The following is a 19,498-nucleotide window of genomic DNA, read 5'->3' as shown; positions in this document are numbered from 1 at the left end:
ATTCATTGGAAAAAGTAGAGATGGAAACTCGTTCTATTTAAGCTTTTATATGGGCATGGTGATATCTATAAACAATACGTTCATAATGTAATTCTCAACAGAGTGATGGGAAAAACCAAATTAATAAGAAATTGCACATGTGGCATATAATTAAGTTAATTAAACAATCCAAAATATATATCCCAACTCAGCATGTCTAGGATAAAAAAATTAAGCTTATTTGATTATTCGAACTATCAAATTTATGGACATTCACTAGATGATTAAAATTTAAAATTTTCTATTTCAAAGTAATGGGTCTCTGAGATCAGAGGTTAAGACTATTTAAATAGTGGTTTAACTTTGATGAGGAGACAATGCATCCCACAGTCTAATTGATTTAGCCTGGGTTTTCGACTAGTGGATTGCCTATTAAGTAAACTTATGGATTACCCACTGGGTAAGCTTTGTGGAGTCCACTGTGATGTAGTACATCCATTTTTCCAACTCATTTTAGAGCATGGCCTAGAATTGAAACCCCCTGGATTTGCAATCCTCGTAGTGTGTTTGGCACCCTGGAGTGTGAATCAACTTTAATCCAAAAATACCTATACATGGTATATTTACAAGGGTTTCAATTTAATTACTAAATCAACTTTAATATCTCTAATTAGTGACATATATAATTTTTGACACTATGGTTGTGATAAGCCCGCTGAAATATATGCTTTGCCTGAAAATGATGAAATTCCAAGTCTTGGATGGACTGCAAGCACAAGATCATGTCTGAGTGACTAACCAACAAATTTTAATCTTTGATTAATATGGACAATGTTTAAACGGTGCTGGACAATGTTTGGATGGTGCTGATTTACATTTACAATGTTTGGATGGTCTGATCAGCATTAGTGGGTCATGTGCCCAATAGAATGATAGGGTACAGAAATGGTTTTAGGTGTAATCCAAGCTTTCACTGTGGATTGCAAACCCCCTCAAGGAGGGGATTAGAAACCCCCAACTACTTTATGCGCCAAACAACCAGGGGATTTGAAACCCCCTCCAATCCCCTCCAATCCACATTGCCAAATGACCCCTTAGTAGACCTCAACACAGGAAACAATGGGCATTGAACGTTTGCCATTGAGGGTCACAGAAGTTAGGTTTCAACGGTAGACGTCATTATCCCCACTATCCTGTGGTGTGGTTCATTTGGGCATGCTTCAATTTTGGGTTCATGCCCTAAAATGTAATATGTAATGGTAAAATGGATGGACGGCTTGGACAATGACACAAACATCACGTTGGGCCCCACACATCACGTTGGGCCCCACAGAGAGCCTCCTACTGAGGACACGAATTTCCTGCGAAAGACTTTCGCAGGAAGTTCCTACGCCGGGAACCTAGGTGAGGCCCACTGTGATGCCCACTGTGATGTTTGTGAGAAATCTTACCCGTCCATCCATTTTGTGAGTTCATTTTAGGGCATCATGCCAAAAATGAACCCTTTCTAGAGCTCAAGTGGGTCGAAAATGTGATAATTGAACGTCCACAGTTGAAATATCCGTGGGCCAGGGAAGTTTTGAATCATACTAATATTTGTGATTTTAGTTCATCCTAGTAGGAATGAATTTATTAATGGTATGGATGGCATGTAAATATCACTGTCAAACCCAGGTAGGTTTCAACAGCAGGAATTTACCTAACTACATTTTCCTTTAGTACGGCCCACTTGAGCTTTGGATACAGTTGATTTTTGGCATCATGTCCTGAAATGAACTCAAAAAATGGATGGAAGGGGAGGATTTCTCACAAATATCATAGTGGGCCCCACCTGGGTTCCCAGCGTAGAGTTCTTGTGTCGGGAACCTAGGTAGGGCCCACTGTGATGTTTGTGAGAAATCTTACCCATCCATCCATTTTGTGAGTTCATTTTAGGGCATCATGCCAAAAATGAACCTTTTTTAGAGCTCAAGTGGGCTGAAAATGTGATACTTGAACGTCCACAATTGAAATATTCATGGGCCAGGGGAGTTTTGAATCATGCTAATATCTGTGATTTAAGTTCATCCCAGTAGGAATGAATTTATTAACAGTATAGATGGCATGTAAACATCACTGTCGAACTCAGGTAAGTTTCAATAGTAGGAATTTACCTAATTACGTTTTCCTTTAGTATGGCCCACTTGAGCTTTGGATATGGTTCATTTTTAGCATCATGTCATGAAATGAACTCAAAAAACGGATGGAAGGAGAGGATTTCTCACAAACATCACAGTGTGCCCCCCTGGGTTCCAGTGCATTGCAGGAAGTTCCTGCGCTGGGAACCTAGGTGGGGCCCACTGTGATGATTGTGAGAAATCCTACTCATCTATCTATTTTGTGAGTTCATTTCAAGGCATCATGCCAAAAATGAACCCTTTCCAGAGCTCAAGTGGGTCGGAAATGTGATAATTAAACGTCCACAGTTGAAATATTCGTGGGCCAGGGAAGTTTTGAATCATGCTAATATTTGTGATTTTAGTTCATCCCAATAGGAATGAATTTATTAACAGTTTGAATGGCATGTAAACATCACTGTCGAACCCAAGTAGGTTTCAACGGTAGGAATTTACCTAACTACATTTTCCTTTAACACGGCCCACTTGAGCTTTGGATACTGTTCATTTTTGGCATCATGTCCTGAAATGAACTTAAAAAATGGATTTCTTACAAACATCACAATGGGCCCTACCTGGGTTCCAAGCACAGAAACTTCCTGCTAAAGGCTTTCGCAGGAAATCCGCATCCTCCTACTGGGGAAAACGGATTGGCTATGGATGCGGATTGCAATGTAAGTGTTTTATCCACGCCATTAATCATTTTTATCGGATCACTTGAAAGTATAATCTGAAAAATGTGGCAGCTTCAAGTCCTAATTGAACCACAAAGTGGGGACTGAACTTCCACCATTAAAAAGTTCTTGGACTTGGAGAAGTCTCGTATCAAGCTTATATTTGTGTTTTCACTTCATCTACGTCTACGTGACCTTATTAATAGGTTGGATGGTAAAAAAACATCACTGGCCCTTTAAAAGGTTTCAACGGTGGTTGTCATTAACAAGGCAGATTCCTTTGGTGTGAACCATTGGAGCTGTGGGCCTGCCTTATTTTTAGGATTATATCATAAAATGGTAGGATTATATCATAAAAGGGTTTATAAAAGCGATTAACCGCGTGGATAAAACACTTACAATACTGTGGGCCCACATAGCTCTGCCCGTACGGATTACCGTCCGGGTGGGGATTGGACGCAATCTGCCACCAGCCCGTGGGTGGTAGTCGGTGCTATGTGAACCACGCCATTATGTATGTGTTTTATCCATTCCGTTTATCCATTTTTAATGATCATTTTAATGCTTGATCCCAAAACTTATAGGGATATAAATCTCAGGTGAACCACACCACAGGAAAACAATAGTGATCGGATATCCACCATTAAAATCCTTCAAAAGCCACTGTACTGTTTATTTAACATCCAATCTGTTGATTAGGTCATACAGGCCCAGATGAAGGGAAAAATAAATATCAGCTTGATCCAAAACCTTTATGGCCCCCAAGATTTTTTTAATGGTCAACGTTCATTAAACACTATTTCCTGTAATGTGGCTCACTTGAAATTGGGATATACCTCATTTTTAATATTATTTCATAAAATGATCTAAAACAATATATGGACGGAATGGATGAAACTCATACATCATGGTGGGGCCCACAGAGCAGAGCAGTAACCAATCCGTTTCCCCTACTGAGTTGCTCAGTACGCAATCCGCGTCCTTCGCATGCAATTTCTGGAGTGCCTGCGGATCAAGCGCCGTACTGCCTGAGTATTATATACATATGTCGCCAAATTCCATCCCTTCCCCTCTCCCTCTGGATCGATCGAGAGTGTCCTATAAGTCTGCCAACCCCTAGACGATAAAACCCTCTTTGTTCTTTTATTACTGTAAAACCCCTCCAAATCTCTGTCTCGTTCGCTCTCTCCCAAAACCCTAACCCTAAAACCTCGCTCTCCAGGCACCGTCCGAACATGGTAGAAGGCTCAGCCTTCGAGGTGGGGGCCGTCCCCTTCAACCCCGACGGGTGGGGCCCACCGGATGGTCCGCTCCCTCTTCTCTCCAACCACCCCACTCACGTCCCCTTCGCTCCCTTCTCCCGCTCGGAGAAGCTGGGCCGCATCGCCGATTGGACCCGCACATACAACAACCCTAGCGCCCGGGCATCCAACAACCCTCGTGGCGATATTCCCAGCGTCTTCGATTTCGCCCTCGACGAGTCGTCCGCCGCTGCCGCTGCCGACGACGATTCCACTTTCCGCCTTGTCGACGGGAAGCCCCCTCCCCGCCCCAAGTTCGGCCCCAAGTGGCGATTCCAGCAGCACCGCCCGCTACCACAGCGCCGTGATGAGGAGGTCGAGGCCCGGAAGCGCGAGGCCGAGAAGGAGCGGGCCCGCCGCGATCGCCTCTACAACCTCAACCGCTCTGGCGGCACTGGCCTCCAGCAACGCCGTGAGGCGGCCGCCTTCAAGTCATCTGTCGACATCCAGCCTGAGTGGGCCATGCTGGACCAGATCCCCTTCTCCACCTTCTCCAAGCTTTCCTTTTCTGTCCCTGACCCCCCTGAGGACCTCCTTCTCTGTGGGGCCCTTGAGTTCTACGACCGTTCATTCGACCGCGTCAACCCCAAGAACGACCGCCGCCTGGAGCGCTTCAAGAACCGCAACTTCTTCAAGGTCACCACCACTGACGACCCTGTCATCCGCCGCCTCGCCAACGAGGATAAAGCCACTGTCTTTGCTACCGACTCCATCCTTTCAACCCTCATGTGTGCCCCCAGGTCTGTCTATTCGTGGGACATTGTCATCCAGCGTGTCGGCAACAAGCTCTTCTTTGACAAGCGTGATGGGTCCCAGCTCGACCTCCTCTCCGTCAATGAGACCTCCCAAGAGCCCCTCCCTGAGGCGAAGGAAGACATTAACTCTGCGTACTCCCTCAGTGTCGAGGCCACCTACATTAACCAGAACTTCTCGCAGCAGGTCCTCGTCCGTGATGGGAACAAGGTCACATTCGAGGAGCCGAACCCATTTGCTGCTGAGGGTGAGGAGGTTGCCTCCGTTGCCTACCGGTACCGCCGGTGGAAGCTTGATGATGAAATGTATCTTGTGGCCCGCTGCGAGGTCCACAGCGTGTCGGATGCTAAAGGGCAGCGGTCGTTCTTGACGTTGAATGCCCTGAATGAGTTTGACCCCAAGTACTCTGGTGTGGACTGGAGGCAGAAGCTCGAGACACAGAGGGGTGCTGTGCTGGCCACTGAGCTGAAGAACAATGCCAACAAGCTGGCAAAATGGACGGCCCAGGCGCTTCTGGCGAGTGCAGATGTAATGAAACTGGGGTATGTCTCGAGGGTCCACCCGAGGGACCACTATAATCATGTGATCCTGAGTGTTGTTGGTTACAAGCCCAGGGAGTTTGCAACACAGATCAATTTGAACACTTCAAACATGTGGGGGATTGTGAAGTCTATCGTGGACCTGTGCATGAAGTTGAATGAGGGGAAGTATGTGCTTGTGAAGGACCCATCAAAGCCGCAGGTGAGGATTTATGAGGTTCCTGCAGATGCGTTCGAGAACGACTATGTGGAGGAGCCTTTACCTGAGGAGGAGCAGGTGCAGCCACCAGCAGAGGAAGACACTGCAGCTGGGGAGCCTGCTGTGGCAGAGAATGAAGAAGGAGAGAAGGTCGTTGACGCCGAAGTTTGAAGGGTAATTGTTTACTAATAATGCCATAAGTTTTGGATATTGAGAACAGATTTAGTGTTTTTGAGGGAGTTCATTTATCTTTTTTATTTGCTATTTTCTTGTTTTGACTTCAGAGGGCAATGTGTTTTCTAATTATGCTTGCAGAAACCAGTTATGCTTTTCTGGACATGATGCTTTTTTTTTTTTGCCATGCAAGGAAGTTTGAAGTTTGATCTATTGTAGTTGGATAGAATGGATTATAAGAGTAGAATGTCTATTTTATTATGTGCTTTTTGGGTGTTGTACTTGCTAGTTCATATAAATGATTGCAGGAAGTTAACATGGTGTTCGTTTTTTGTTTTGAATACCGTTTTATACCTTGGCTGTGTTTACATGTGTTTCTCTTTCATAATCTGAATGCAGCATAAGTACTAATCTGACTTTGAAAAAGATGGCATGATACCGGCCAGTGAATTATCATCTCAGACACATGATCTGTGACTTTCCACCTTATACATGTGTTAGGTTTGGCCTAGATTTGAGTACTGAGCCCAAAGTTCTGATTTTTGTAGAAGTCTCACTTGGTTGATATACTTTCCAAAGGTTTATTTGTTGGTTTAGTTCTAATTTTAACATCAAGATAAACCCATTGATTATTCTTTTAACTTTTCATTGCTCCAAATTGATTGTCAAGAAACTGAAAGGCAAACAAATAATGGCTTTGTTGCTAAGATGCGTTGGGCTGTAGCATGACCATATTGTTAGAATTGGGTTTGATTCTGTATTTGTTGTTTTGTTCTGGTTAGTGGATGCTGGACTTTTCACTTAGGTTCATGTCTATGTTTACCTTTGTTTCTAATAATTCTTTCTTTTTTGCATTGGTTATGGACAAGGTAATGAGGCATTTACAAGAAGAGGTCCCATGGTGTATGTTGGTTTCAGATGGCAAAGTTTTCACTGACAAGGTGGAGAGGGGGGAAACAGAAAGCTAGAACTATGGAGGAATGGTTTAGAACCTGAAGGTTTTAAAGTTAGTTGGACTAAAATGGATTATATGGAATGCAATTTTTGTACAACTAGGACTGAAAATGAGGAATGAGTTAAGATTGCTGACCAAGTACCAAAATGATCATTTTTGATATCTCAAGTCGTTCATGACTCATGAGAGTGGAGAAATTGAGAAGGAAGTTGCTTGTAGATTTAGAGCGTGGTGGAAGAACAAGAGAAGTGCCTCTAGAGTTCTTTGCGATTGTGGAATAACAATCAAACTGAAGTGGAAATTTTGTAGGATAGCTATAAGACTAGCCATGCTTTATAGGACATAATGTTTGGAAGTTAAGGAACACTGTTCAAATGATGAGTGTAGCTGAAATGGGGATGTTGGAATGGATGAGTAACAAGACGGGCAAGGATAGCATTAGAAATGAATGTGGGAACCTTGGAGAAGAACCAATAGGTAAAAAGTTGAGGGAAAGGAGACTTTTATGGTTCTGACATTTGCAATGCAGACCAAAAACTGCACCAGTTAGGAGTGAGTGGGTTCAAGTGGAAGACTCTAAAAACGAAAGAGAAAGGCCAAAAAGGACATTGTTGGAGGTAGTAAGAATAGACTTGATGACTGTTGTTTACTTGAGGATATGGTCCTTGATAGAGTGGAATGGTTGAAAAAAAATCATGTAGCCAACCTCAATTGCTTGGGAGGCTTAGATGATTATGACATTTTGCTAAAGGTATCAAATTCAAGTTGGAAACAGGGAAGTTTTGGGAAGATCTTTGGTTTGGGGTTCTATCTAGTGCAGAGATTCTCCCAGACTCTATAGCTCTCTCTCTCTCTCTCTCTCTCTCTCTCTCTTTACTTTTTATAAGGATGACTCAAGCTAAATCCCCATGAAGAATGTTCCAATAAATGATTTCTGTGAGATTCTTGGGTAAAGCCTAGTTTGAACCATCCTTTTCGAAAGGAACCTTTAGGACTATGAAATATTTATCTTTTTTTTATTTTTTATTTTTATTTTTTTAATTTTTTAAATTTATCATAAAGTAGAATAAATTTTATTAAGAAGACAAGCCCTTATCCAATAAGATAATGTGTAAAAGGTTTGTATGCAAAGGAATGGCCTTGAAACACTCTCCTTAGTGAGAGAGTTTGCTAAGGAATCTAGGTCTCTTAGAACATGTACAAGTTTAACTATGATTTGGTTCGCTAATGGAGCACTATGATTTCCTGCAACCCAAGGAAGAGTTGTCCTTAATTTTACCTTTGACAATAATTGGATCTCCAAGCATGTTGAATCATAGCTACAAGCTTCCTTGGAATCTCCAATCCCAGCTGATTTGGAAAAGAAAAATCAAATCATACTATTGTGATCCCTTACCCTAGTCGCCAACTCCACTTTTGTCTTGTTTTCCCATGGAGCTGCCACCGGCATTAACCTTCCTCCATCTCATTGGAGGCAGGTCGCATGAGACAACCTTCTGATTATGCTTGCCTAGTGTCTTATTAGCAAACTCGAATTCTCACTAATTTGATGCCCAAACACCCAAAACTCTTTTAAGTCGAAGGCCCAACTGATGATAGATGGGTCCTGATTCTCTCCTTCAATTTGTCCAAATAAGCAGAACACTCTCCTTCTCTACATAAATGTCATGGGGGAGTATATCCTACAAGATAGCTCCTCTTGACTTAACCTTTGCCCACCCATTCATCACGTTATTCACATTTGCTATTGAAATCCAAAATTTCCCGTGCTTCACCTCACAATTAAAAAGGGAGGTGGCTAATCGATTTTGCTGCTTTCTAACCACATGAAGGAAATGTTGGGAATTGCAAAACTTTTACATTGAAGTTTTTCAAGAGCGAGGATTTTTTTAGCCATTGAAGCCCAACAAAATGCTCCAACATTTGGGAGGCCAATCAATATCGCATATGGAGGCCTATGAAGAATGGCTGAATTGAAGTCCTTAACAAGATTTATTTTTTATTTTTTTGGTTGAAAAGGTAGTGAATGAGGAAGCCCACGGGCACTTGTCCCTGTTTGAGAGGAATAAAACACCCTCAAGACACCCAAGGAGGTCCTCCATCATCCTGATTTTTCTTATCCAATAAATTTCTCGTAAAAATCAATCTCCTCACCACCCTACCTTCGCAAAACCTGCCATGCAATTTTAGCCATGACATCTCCTTTCAAGAGAGAGTACAACAGTATTAATCGATTCACTAGTGCATTATCCCCAGTGCAAATATCCTCCAAGAAACGAATCATTCCCTGCTTCTACTTGAATAGCAATTTCCAAACTTAGAAACTACCATCCAAATGTAGGAGCCCCACCGTTTCATGACTGCCATATAATCCAACCGATCTCGCTGGCCTCATGTTGGCACCTAATAACTAATCTTTGCAAAGCCTCATGTGAATTCCAAACCTCCATGATGTTTCCAATATTGTGGAATTTCTCTTGTGCATTCTTCCCATCCTAGTATCATCACCTTCATCTTTAGGCCCCTATATGTCCTCTCAAAAAATCAAATGAAACTTATGCACCTCCTGCTCCACAAGTTCCTCAGAAATTTCTCAAGCCACTTTACTCACTCTAGCCGAAATCTTAATCAAGGATATACGTGATAGCTGGAAGATTCGACCATGCAACTTCATGAGAGTGATTGTACTCTAGAGTAATATTAGACAATTTTTCTACACAGCCACTTTTTACTTGATCTTTGCCACCATTGTATCCCAACTTGAGGCTGTGTTTGGATTACTGCGCACAGAAAGTGAGGTATTTCATTGGCTTGCATTCACATTTCACAGCCCAAACAAGCCGCAAAATCCACACAACTGGGCCTTTGATCACCATTCCCACCAAACTCTTTTTCTCAAGTTCTCACCCATAGGCCAGACAATGCCTTTGATGATTTCCACCTGCATATCAAAGCCTGCAGAAAAGGATTGCATTGTTGATGCATCCAGGCCTTTGATTGCGAAGATCTGCTGCCAACAATCAAATTGGTGGGCCCCTCAGGTGTCTGATTGAATAGGTGGGTCCACACATGTGCACTGTTCGGGCTTATATTGTTAAGACGTCTACACTGTTTATGCTGGTGCATCATTCACGAGTGTGCACTGTGCACATTGTTCATCTGTACATGCCGGATTAGTATAATGGTCAGTGGGTTTCCTACTTTTTTTCAAGTTATCAGTAAGGTCCCCTTATTTTTCAAGGGCAACTTGATTTAACTAAAAGAAGAGAACACAAAGGAAAGCACACAAACAACCGAAGGGGAGGGAGATGATTAGTGGACTTCTGATAGTAGAAAAGTTAATGAAGAAAGGCCTATCAATGTTGAATACAAGGCCATACACATGGATTGGAGATGGTTATTTCCATAGAAGTTTCATGGAGGCTGTTTCAGCAGCACATTAAAACTATCTGCTTACAATCTAAACCATGCTGGCATAGGTTTTGTATAACTGCCCTTGGCCCCTTTTTTAATTTTTAATTTGGGAAGGCGGAGATCAGCGAGTTTCCTACTTTTATTCAAGTTAGCAAAGGAAAGCAGGCAAACAACTGAAGGGGAGGGAGATGATTAGTGGACTTTTGAGATTAGAAAAGTTAATGAAGAAAGGCCTATAAATGTTGAATATGAGGCCATACACATGGAATGGAGAATTTCCATAGAAGTTTCATAGAGGCTGTTTCAGCAGCACATTACAACCATCTGCTTACAATCTGAACCATGCTGGCATAGGTTTTGTATAACTGCCCTTGCCCCCTTTTTTATTTTTAATTTGGGAAGGAGGTGATTTACCACTCCTGCACATATTACACATGCAAATATCTGCTGAATGTGCGAGATCCAAAGCATCTGTAAGATGCTCCATCACGAGAAATGGTCTTCCTTGAAAAATCAGGCTTGTTGGATAAATATGTGGGCTACAGTTGTGGACACAATCCTAGCTGTTGGTACAAGTTTCAGCAGACATTGATACCACTTGTTGCACTTGTCAGAGAAAAACTCATTAAATCGGGAGGCACCCAAACACGCATATACCCAAACACACATATAATTTTTATCATTCCAGCAATGGGAGTGTATAGAAGAGCGATTCTTCTAATTTTATTCTTCTGGTGTGATGCAGCAGGAGGCCGATAGAAGCCTTTTCTTCAGCAGTCCTTGTGCATACAATTTCAGCCAATCTCTGATCCTGTTTTTGAAAGATCCTCTGCAACTGTTTTACAATTAATCTGTACTTTTCTTTATCACCAATTCCTAGTAACTTTCGGTTGCAATTCAGCCTGAGCTACGTCAGTTTGACATAACATCAGAGCGGGTTCTGATATTTCGAGAACTTTTTTCTACTTCAATCAATCAATTTTTTCATAAAATCTCTTTTCCTGCAAAAATGATATCAGATCCGATCAGTTAAACAAATTTTCCACTTCATGCATCAATTCTGTAAATTAATTTCAAGTGCTGCATCAAATCAAAGTCTTCTGGTAACCAGTTGGCTTAGTTCTTGCTCTATCTCGGCTGTAAACTCTTTATTGGATCTTGGCAGATGAGCCTGATTGCCTCTCTCTCTATTTTTTTTTTACTCATACTGATAGAACTAATCAGGTACCTGGATTTTTTTCTACCGCAAAATCTGCTCTGGAACCTGCTGTTGATCCTAAATAAGTTTCACTGCAAATTCTGATGATTCGAAAAGTTGAATTTGATGGATTGGCTGCTGCACTGATAGTTGGACCCTGTCTTGGATCCGCTGATGGATATAAGCCAATGGATCCACCGATGAATGTATAGTTGGATCAGTCTGCCAAAAATACTACTCAGCAGGGTTCAGGGAAGCTAAATGTTTGAGATGGTGTCCAAGGATATTGGAACATTTAATTTGAGAATTCATTTAGAAGGTGAGGAGAGTTATTGGAGACAGTCTGAAGTGAAGAATGGTTAGGAGACCTAGACTAGATGGATTACTATTTGGTCAATTATAAGCAGTGCTGATTGCTGAGGTGGTAAGAGTTACGAGATTTGAGGACTCAAGCTACATGCAGATTGGGCTCTTTGGGTTAGTTTTAGCTAGGCATATTTGAAGCTTGTCAAGTGAGAATTGGCTGCATAAGGCAACTTCTTCAAGTTGTTCTTGGTAAGTCGTTTGTCTTAGTAAGGATCTAAATATGACATTGATCTTGCTTGTTCCCAAGAGTCATTCATGACCTATAAAAATTTAAACGATGGGGAGCATCCGTAAAATCATGCCTAGGTTTTGGGATATTTGTGCGAATCACTGTTTTTTCAAATATTAGGGTGTGTTGTTGTTGTTGTTGTCCCAAAATGGGTTTAAGGAGTTCCTATCTGACAAGTGCAACAGGTGGTGTCAGTGCTTTTCCGAACTTGTACCGACGGCTAAGATTGTGCCCATGGTTGTGGCTCATTCATTTACTCAGTGGGTTTTATTTTTTATGGGAGGTCCTTTCTCCTGATGGCTTGTCTTGTGGACAATTCTGGATGTCGCACAATGTTTGCATGCCATGTGCTGAGGTGGTAAATTGCTGCCTCTCTCAAATCACTTTTGGAAAAACAGGGCCAGGGCAGTTTTCCTGACAACCGCGCCAATTTGGTGCAGATTTGAAGTTAAAAGGATTTTAATGTGGCACCCAAATAGTCCCTTAGGTTCTCCTTTTTTCTTTTTCAAAGCTTAAAGCAATATTTTATCAAAGTTTGGTGGACATGAATGCGTTGATGTCCATTGCAGTGAGGGATATCCTAGTCTTGTGTGCAGGGTGGATATCAAGAAAGCTTGCGGCTTCACTGATATCAGTTTTCTTGACCATATGGCCAGTTCATTAGATTAGGCGAGCGTTGCTTCAGCATGGCTTTCACTTTCAGTGAATTGTACACCCAAAAGGCCTCTTTTGGAGTTTGTGATGCTTAAACAATGGTGGTCTACTTTGTCCCAATTTGTATTCACCATTGTATCAGGGCTTGGAGTGGGTTGTTCGGGAAAGTGTTGTTTCATGCTTAAACAAAGGCCTCTTTAATGTGGCACCCAAATAGTCCCTTAGGTTCTCCTTTTTTCTTTTTCAAAGCTTAAAGCAATATTTTATCAAAGTTTGGTGGACATGAATGCGTTGATGTCCATTGCAGTGAGGGATATCCTAGTCTTGTGTGCAGGGTGGATATCAAGAAAGCTTGCGGCTTCACTGATATCAGTTTTCTTGACCATATGGCCAGTTCATTAGATTAGGTGAGCGTTGCTTCAGCATGGCTTTCACTTTCAGTGAATTGTACACCCAAAAGGCCTCTTTTGGAGTTTGTGTTGCTTAAACAATGGTGGTCTACTTTGTCCCAAATTGTATTCACCATTGTATCAGGGCTTGGAGTGGGTTGTTTTGGAAAGTGTTGTTTCATGCTTTATTTGCCGGTGTTGATTGGTTGAATTGACCTGATAAAGAAATGGTCTTTCCTGTTAGGGGGCAATCAGTATGTAAATTTTTTTCAGACATTATTTTGCTGAGGATGGAACTATCAAGAGATGCAAAACAATTCATTTCAATTGAGAGATGCAGAAAATGGGTGAAACAGTCACTCTTGACATGGTTTTGATGTTTTTGGTGAGTCACACACTCAAGGGCTTCTCGAGGAAAGTTTAAGATCGTTATGGGAAAGGTGATTTGCCATCCTTATACATCATTGTGTTAAAGGCTAGGTAGTCTGTTTAGGCTTTTGCTTGCACCAGATATCATGAAATTTCATGATATTTGGTGCAACCAAGTGCAAGCTTTAGGGATATTGAATAGAACCTATTCATCTTCAACTGAAATGATGCCCCTTTTCCACATAAGGATTATTCTGCTTGTTCTCATGCAAGTAATAACACAAAACCCTTGTTAGGGATCCTCCACACCTCTTTGATCAATCTGAGATAACGGTTTCCATTTTGGATTCTTCAAGTGCAACTATATCAGTTAATTCGAAATCGAAGCATTTTTTAATTATTGAGATGTTTTGATCTAGTTTCCGTCTCTTACCAGCTGAGCTCCCCTCCAATTTACTAGCCATGATGCTGTTTATCTAATTCATCTCCCTCTAGCCTTTCCTTTCCACAACCAAGATGTCGACATCTGTCTTCTTATTACAATCACGGATGTCCAAGGTCCGAAATGGAGTTTTCCACATCCCTTCGACTTCCCTGATACAAAGGACCAAGTCCACTGTTAAGTTTTGGTGGTTCCTTTCCATTACTAACCTCTTTATCAGAGCCTCCCTGGATTACCTTCAAATTTTCTTCTCTCCATGATCGCCACTAAAAAGTACTATGCCACCATCATTATTTGTTTCAGTATTAACTTACATTGTTGCCTTCTCGTATCAATGCACAGAACCGAAGGGTTGGAATATGGAGATTGTCCCAATTATTGATGAAGTATATGAGGAGCTGAAAAAAGAGGTAAATACTTGGGGGTGAAAAAGATTAACAGGATGTCTTCATCTTGCCCATTTGAGCTGTGGTTTCCACCATCTTTGCCCCAGAATTCTTTGACGGCCTTCTATTCTTTTCCTCACCCCTTTAAAGGTCACCATAAATCTCCCATTAATTTTATCAATAATGGTGTCTCACCACCCCAATAAGAATTTTGCCCTACCACTACTTTCCTGGACATTGCTTCCCTTGGACCTCAGTCCGGACTTCTTTCCTCCTGCATAAATGGCTTTCGTGAACCCAAAAGGCCCCATATGTTGGCTGCTAGTGGTCTTTGCATACTCCCACCAGTTGCCTCACTCGTTTCCTGATTGTCTTGGTTGACTCAGCTCACCATGCAAAAACCCAAGTCTGGTGGCTTAATGGTTTCTCTAACTTGTTTGAAAAACTCACCTAATCCAGTCAAAAAGCATCCTCCAGCTTTCTCTTTTCTCGCCTTCAACACGTCCCAGTCCCTGGATGCATCACAGCACCTTTTGGTGATCCACGTTGCCCTCACTGGACCAATTGCCTAAGGTCCCAACACTAGTTAGAAACAAGAATCTCCCATTTCACTGGAAAATGATGAGAGGAATCACACTGTGATTCACACAGCTCAGCAGTGTGATTTCCTTGTTGGTCCTCCTGACTCTTCTGCTCGCCACCATATCTGACATCCATTTCGGCCACCCATTCATTCTCTGTCAACAGAGAAAGAGGAGAAGACCAGTATTGTTCAAACAATTCCCCATGGTCCTTACCTTCAGGACATAGGCTCTACCTTCAATTAATAGCTGGATGGAGATGATAAAATAATGAGATAACACCAAAAAGAACCTTTACCTTTCATATCTTGACATCCTCCCATGTGCGACTGTATCCTCAAGCTCCATCTCACTTCCCATCATAATAGATCGAGTCATTGAGAGGTTGGAAAAGAAGCTAGCTTGTTGGAAGAGAACTAGTTGAGACTTACTGCTGGTGGAAATTACACCAAGAGGGTGTCTGGTTTTTAATTTACCTTTGTAAATACTGGTAAATGAGTCATCATTAATTACATAGGTAATTCATGCCAGTCACACCCACATGATGTTGACAGTTATGGGTGTTTGGATGGCTCGGACGCTAAAATCGAGAAAAGAAAACACCATACCCTAAAATTTGTGTGGCCCACCTTCATATGTCTGATCCACGCTGTCCATCTGTTTCACCTACTCATTTCAGGGCATGAGCCAAAAGATGAGGCAGAGCCAACCTTTATGTATGTGTCTGATCCATGCTATCCATTCGTTTCACCTACTTATTTTAGGGCATGAGCCAAAAGATGAGGCAGATCCAAAGCGCAAGTGGACCACACCGCAGGAAACAGTGGGAATTGAACACCTACTGTTGAAAACTTCTTGGGGGCCACAAGTTTTGGATCAAGCTGATATTCGCGTTCATGTGGTGTGGTCTACTCGAGCTTACAATCTACCTCATTTTTGGGTGCATGCCCTAAAATGAGCTGGTAAAATGAATGGACGGTATGAATCAGGCACATCACGGTGGGCCCTACATATTTAATCGACGTGCATGCACTCATGGATATCGAGGGGTAGTTAGAAAGGTAATTGCCCTCTTTTTCAAACGTGGGTAAAAAGTCATCATTGTTTGTTTACCATTATTTACGGTGGGAAATGATAAAACAAACAACCCATAAGAGGATGTTTGTATATTCAATTACCAATGTGAATGGTGGTAAATAACTAATAATGGCTTTTGAGGAGTGTTTGACTGAGAGGTAAATACATATATAATTATGCCTTGAAAACCATGTCCAAATGCATGAAATCGAATGGGGATTGGGTACCATTAAAATTTGTGGGTCCCACTGTGATGTGTGTGATCCATGCCGTCCATCTGTCTTACCTTCTCATTCTAGGGCATGCCAAAAATGAGGCAGATTGGAAGCTCAAGTGGACCACACCACGGGAAACACGGGGTTAATGATGTCCACCGACCCCGGCTAGGGTTGTCTTTGTAGCTTCCTTTCTATTGTTGTTTTTTGCTTTGTCGTTTTTAATGAAGTTCTTTACCCAAAAAAAACACAATAAAAAATGAAACCTTCTTAGGGCCCACAGAGATGTATATCTATCATCCAACCTATTCATTAGATCACACTGACATTTACAAAGGGTATACACCAATATCAGCTTGATCCATAACTTCCGTGCCCCCCAAGAAGTTTTCAATGTTAGGCGTTCAATTCCCACCATTTCCTGTGGTGTGTTCTGCTTGGGCCTTGGCAACTTGGGCCTTGGATCTCATGCCCAGAAATGAACTGGCTGCATGGATGGACGGTGTGGATGAGATACACACATCACCGTGCGTCCCACAATTTTTACTTGCCAAAATTGTATGAATATATTCCCTGGAGTCCCAAGCTATGCATGTGTAAATAATCATGACTTATTTACCATGAATTACAATGTTAAATAGAAAATCAAACAGCTCCTGAGTCTCCTCTATGGAGTATTTCCTGTCACTCAATTCAGTATGCTGGCTTTAGTTAAGAAGAAAGTAGAGTGCATGCAGAGAGATGTTGGGATTGGAGAAGTGCGGCCTCCTATGGGTAGGGTAGGGTAGGGTAGGGTAGGGTAGGGTCTTAGTGGTGCAAGAGGTGTTGGTGGGTCTCCCATTGCTTCCCTTTTGTTTTGATGTGTATTCCCTTTTTGTTTTTGGGAGTTGTGGCAGTCTCTCCTCCTGTTTGGTAGGGAGAGATGAGATGGTCACTTGCTTTTAAGGATCCTTGTTGGGCCCTCTTTTCTTTTCCAGTCTATTTATTTATTTATTATTATTATTTTTTCACCTGTCTTTGTTGCTCTTTTTAGCTCTAATGAAGTTGTGGTTAATTATCCTAGAGAGAAAAAGAGAGTAAAGAAATTGATCTGGTTTCACTGGAGTAATTACAGGAAAGACTTGTGGATTGAGAGGATAGGAAGGTTGGTGGTAATAAGCAGAGTAACTTGGATAGGCTTGGCAGATGGATAATGGTAATTTTAACCATCTAAGTGCAGGAATATGCCTCTCTCGATGACATCTCCTCGTCATCTCAACAATCAAGAATACGCCGGATTTAGAAAAAGGCTAGTGTAGAGGGATGTTAGGGGAATTGCTGTTGAGGCTGAATGGGGGGCAGATTGTATGCTAGGTTGATAGGCTGAAAATGGACAGGTTTAGCATGGTTATGGTGGCCTTGTAGGCTTAAGCATTTTGGGGCCATTTGGATTCAAGCATAGTTACAATTTATGCACAAGAACTTAGGAAAATAATGATAATCTGTCCCAATTTCATGGCTGTTGGTGAGGATTGCTTGTTTTTATAAAAGGTGGAATAGCTTGTCCCTAGTTTGGCACCGGATGGCCTATGCTGCCACAGCTAGTCTCAACAGCGTGTCTGGACACAACTTTGCTTGAATTGCTCCTTGGTTACTGCTTTGGGCTGAAAATTTGGGTAAGGTGATGTTGGGGCTGCGATGATGGGCAGAGTGGGCAGATTTGCAGGATATTTGAGGGGGATGGTTCTGATCGAACTACCAATGGCCCCTGAGTGTTGTGAATATTGTGACACCCCTGCATAAATTTCTGTAACTGCTGGGGTAATGGGCCTCAATACCCATCTGACGGGTAATATTTTGAGGATATGATTTCCTTGTTTTGCAGCTTCAGCTCAGCTTCTGCCTTTGTCCAATCTCATCGTTTTTCAAGCAGGGCTTGCAATTTCGCTCAGCATGTCAAAGTACCTCCGTTTGGGCGTGGATCATGTTTTCCCTTTTTTTGAGGGATTGCTGTGTTGCAAGTCGTCCTGAGCTATGTTGTTGATCCTCTCTTTCTTTTCTGTTCTTCTTATTTTTCCCCGTTCTTTAATGTCTTCGAAGTGGGACTTACAAGCATTCATTTCTTACTGGAGGAATGCATTTCCCCTGCCTTTTTAGGAACTTTGGTGTCTTGTTTTTGCCCAATAGGTGTTTGGCTTTCAACTTTGAGATATCTTAAAAAAACTGTAGACAGTGCTCAGTTTATGCTCTATTTGAATCATGTACTTTTTTTTTTTCTTTTTTTGAAATAATATTTTGAAACGGTAGTTCGTTGAGAACGTATGCCAAGTCAGCAAGTGTGGGACATGACTGGTGCATGAGGTGGCTGACTGTGAAAATGAACGTGTGAAAATCAGGTTGAACAGCTCATCAGGTGCGTGGCCACTGGCTACCATAGATAATGGAATTCACGGTTTTATATAACTTGCCAACTCTCCACAAATAGTTTAACCGTGTGCTGAGTCTGATGAGTGGGCCACATTGATCTGGTGGGGCTATCTTATGAAACGGGCAGATGGTGCACACTTGCCAGGTAGGTATGTGTGTGCCACGGGTGGTGGGTATTATGCATTTTCTAGTAGCACCACGGGACATCCGTCATAGGAAACAGATTGGTCCATTTGGTCCGGACTGCAAAACCAATTTTCTTGATTGTATTTATGCAAATGCGGAGATTATATGTTGTTGTTCGGGATTTCAGGTGGGGCCCATTGTTGAGTGATCGAAAATGTTGTAATTATGGGCCATAGTGTGCCGTCCATGCACTATAATTCTTCTTCGCATGGCAAAATCCTCAACCTTTGAATAGGTCTTTACACACACACTGGCGGTTAGGAAAGGAAACTTAGTAAGACACCGTTGGTTCTCCATTCAACCAATCGCAAGACTAATTATCTTATCCATGAACAAGATTTCCACCCCACTATATACTCATTGGAAGGCATGCCAACGTGGCCCACCTGCGAGATATCTGGATTGGACGGCTCGGATGGTTAGCCATTGGCCTTGCTCATAAATGTATGGCCCATCTGTCAGGCAAGGAGTATGTGGGGGCCACGCCAGTCTCTCATAAATGTGTGGGACCCTCGCCACACGAACGGTTGAGGCTCAAAACACAAGTGCCGTGAACTCAAATTTGGAGTCCTATTGATGTGACCGTAGGCCTTTCGAATCCCACATGCAGCAGCAGAATACTCCAAAAAGCTCACCAGGCTGGAAGAATCGCCTTCGGTCTCACTAAGCTATATAAGTCGAAAGGTTGGGAACATAGGATTAAGCAGAACTTTCAGGAATAGTCCAGGGGCCATGTAATAAAACATATCAATAGTCATCGACTACCCAACTGTGGGCTCCACTTGTAAAATATGTCCACACATTGGAATTCCTTGAATTTAAGACCCCCATCCACCTTCTATCTTGGATTTTTAAC

General features: G+C 42.2%; 1 protein-coding gene across 3 annotated transcripts; it reads left to right on the top strand.

Annotated features, from left to right (window-relative positions):
* Window positions 1-3,862: 3,862 nt before the first annotated feature.
* Window positions 3,863-18,228, top strand: LOC131245601 (eukaryotic translation initiation factor 3 subunit D-like). 3 transcript variants are annotated; one of them, XM_058245171.1, is made up of 2 exons: window positions 3,863-5,775; window positions 17,915-18,228. In XM_058245171.1, the coding sequence occupies exon 1, from the start codon at window positions 4,045-4,047 to the stop codon at window positions 5,770-5,772; it is 1,728 nt and encodes a 575-aa protein (XP_058101154.1). In that variant the 5' UTR covers window positions 3,863-4,044; the 3' UTR covers window positions 5,773-5,775; window positions 17,915-18,228. The 3 variants fall into 3 exon arrangements, with proteins under 3 accessions (XP_058101154.1, XP_058101155.1, XP_058101153.1); XM_058245172.1 differs by lacking the exon at window positions 17,915-18,228 and adding an exon at window positions 6,694-6,892; XM_058245170.1 differs by lacking the exon at window positions 17,915-18,228 and adding an exon at window positions 6,645-6,892.
* The last annotated feature ends 1,270 nt before the right edge of the window (window positions 18,229-19,498 follow it).

This window comes from Magnolia sinica, chromosome 5 (assembly GCF_029962835.1).
Source record: "Magnolia sinica isolate HGM2019 chromosome 5, MsV1, whole genome shotgun sequence".
NCBI classification, from domain to species: domain Eukaryota; kingdom Viridiplantae; phylum Streptophyta; class Magnoliopsida; order Magnoliales; family Magnoliaceae; genus Magnolia; species Magnolia sinica.
This window is presented reverse-complemented; position numbering and strand designations above follow the sequence as displayed.

Coding starts and splice junctions, on each gene's coding strand:
- LOC131245601 (XM_058245171.1), top strand. CDS start 4,045: ATGGTAGAAGGCTCAGCCTTCGAGGTGGGGGCCGTCCCCTTCAACCCC.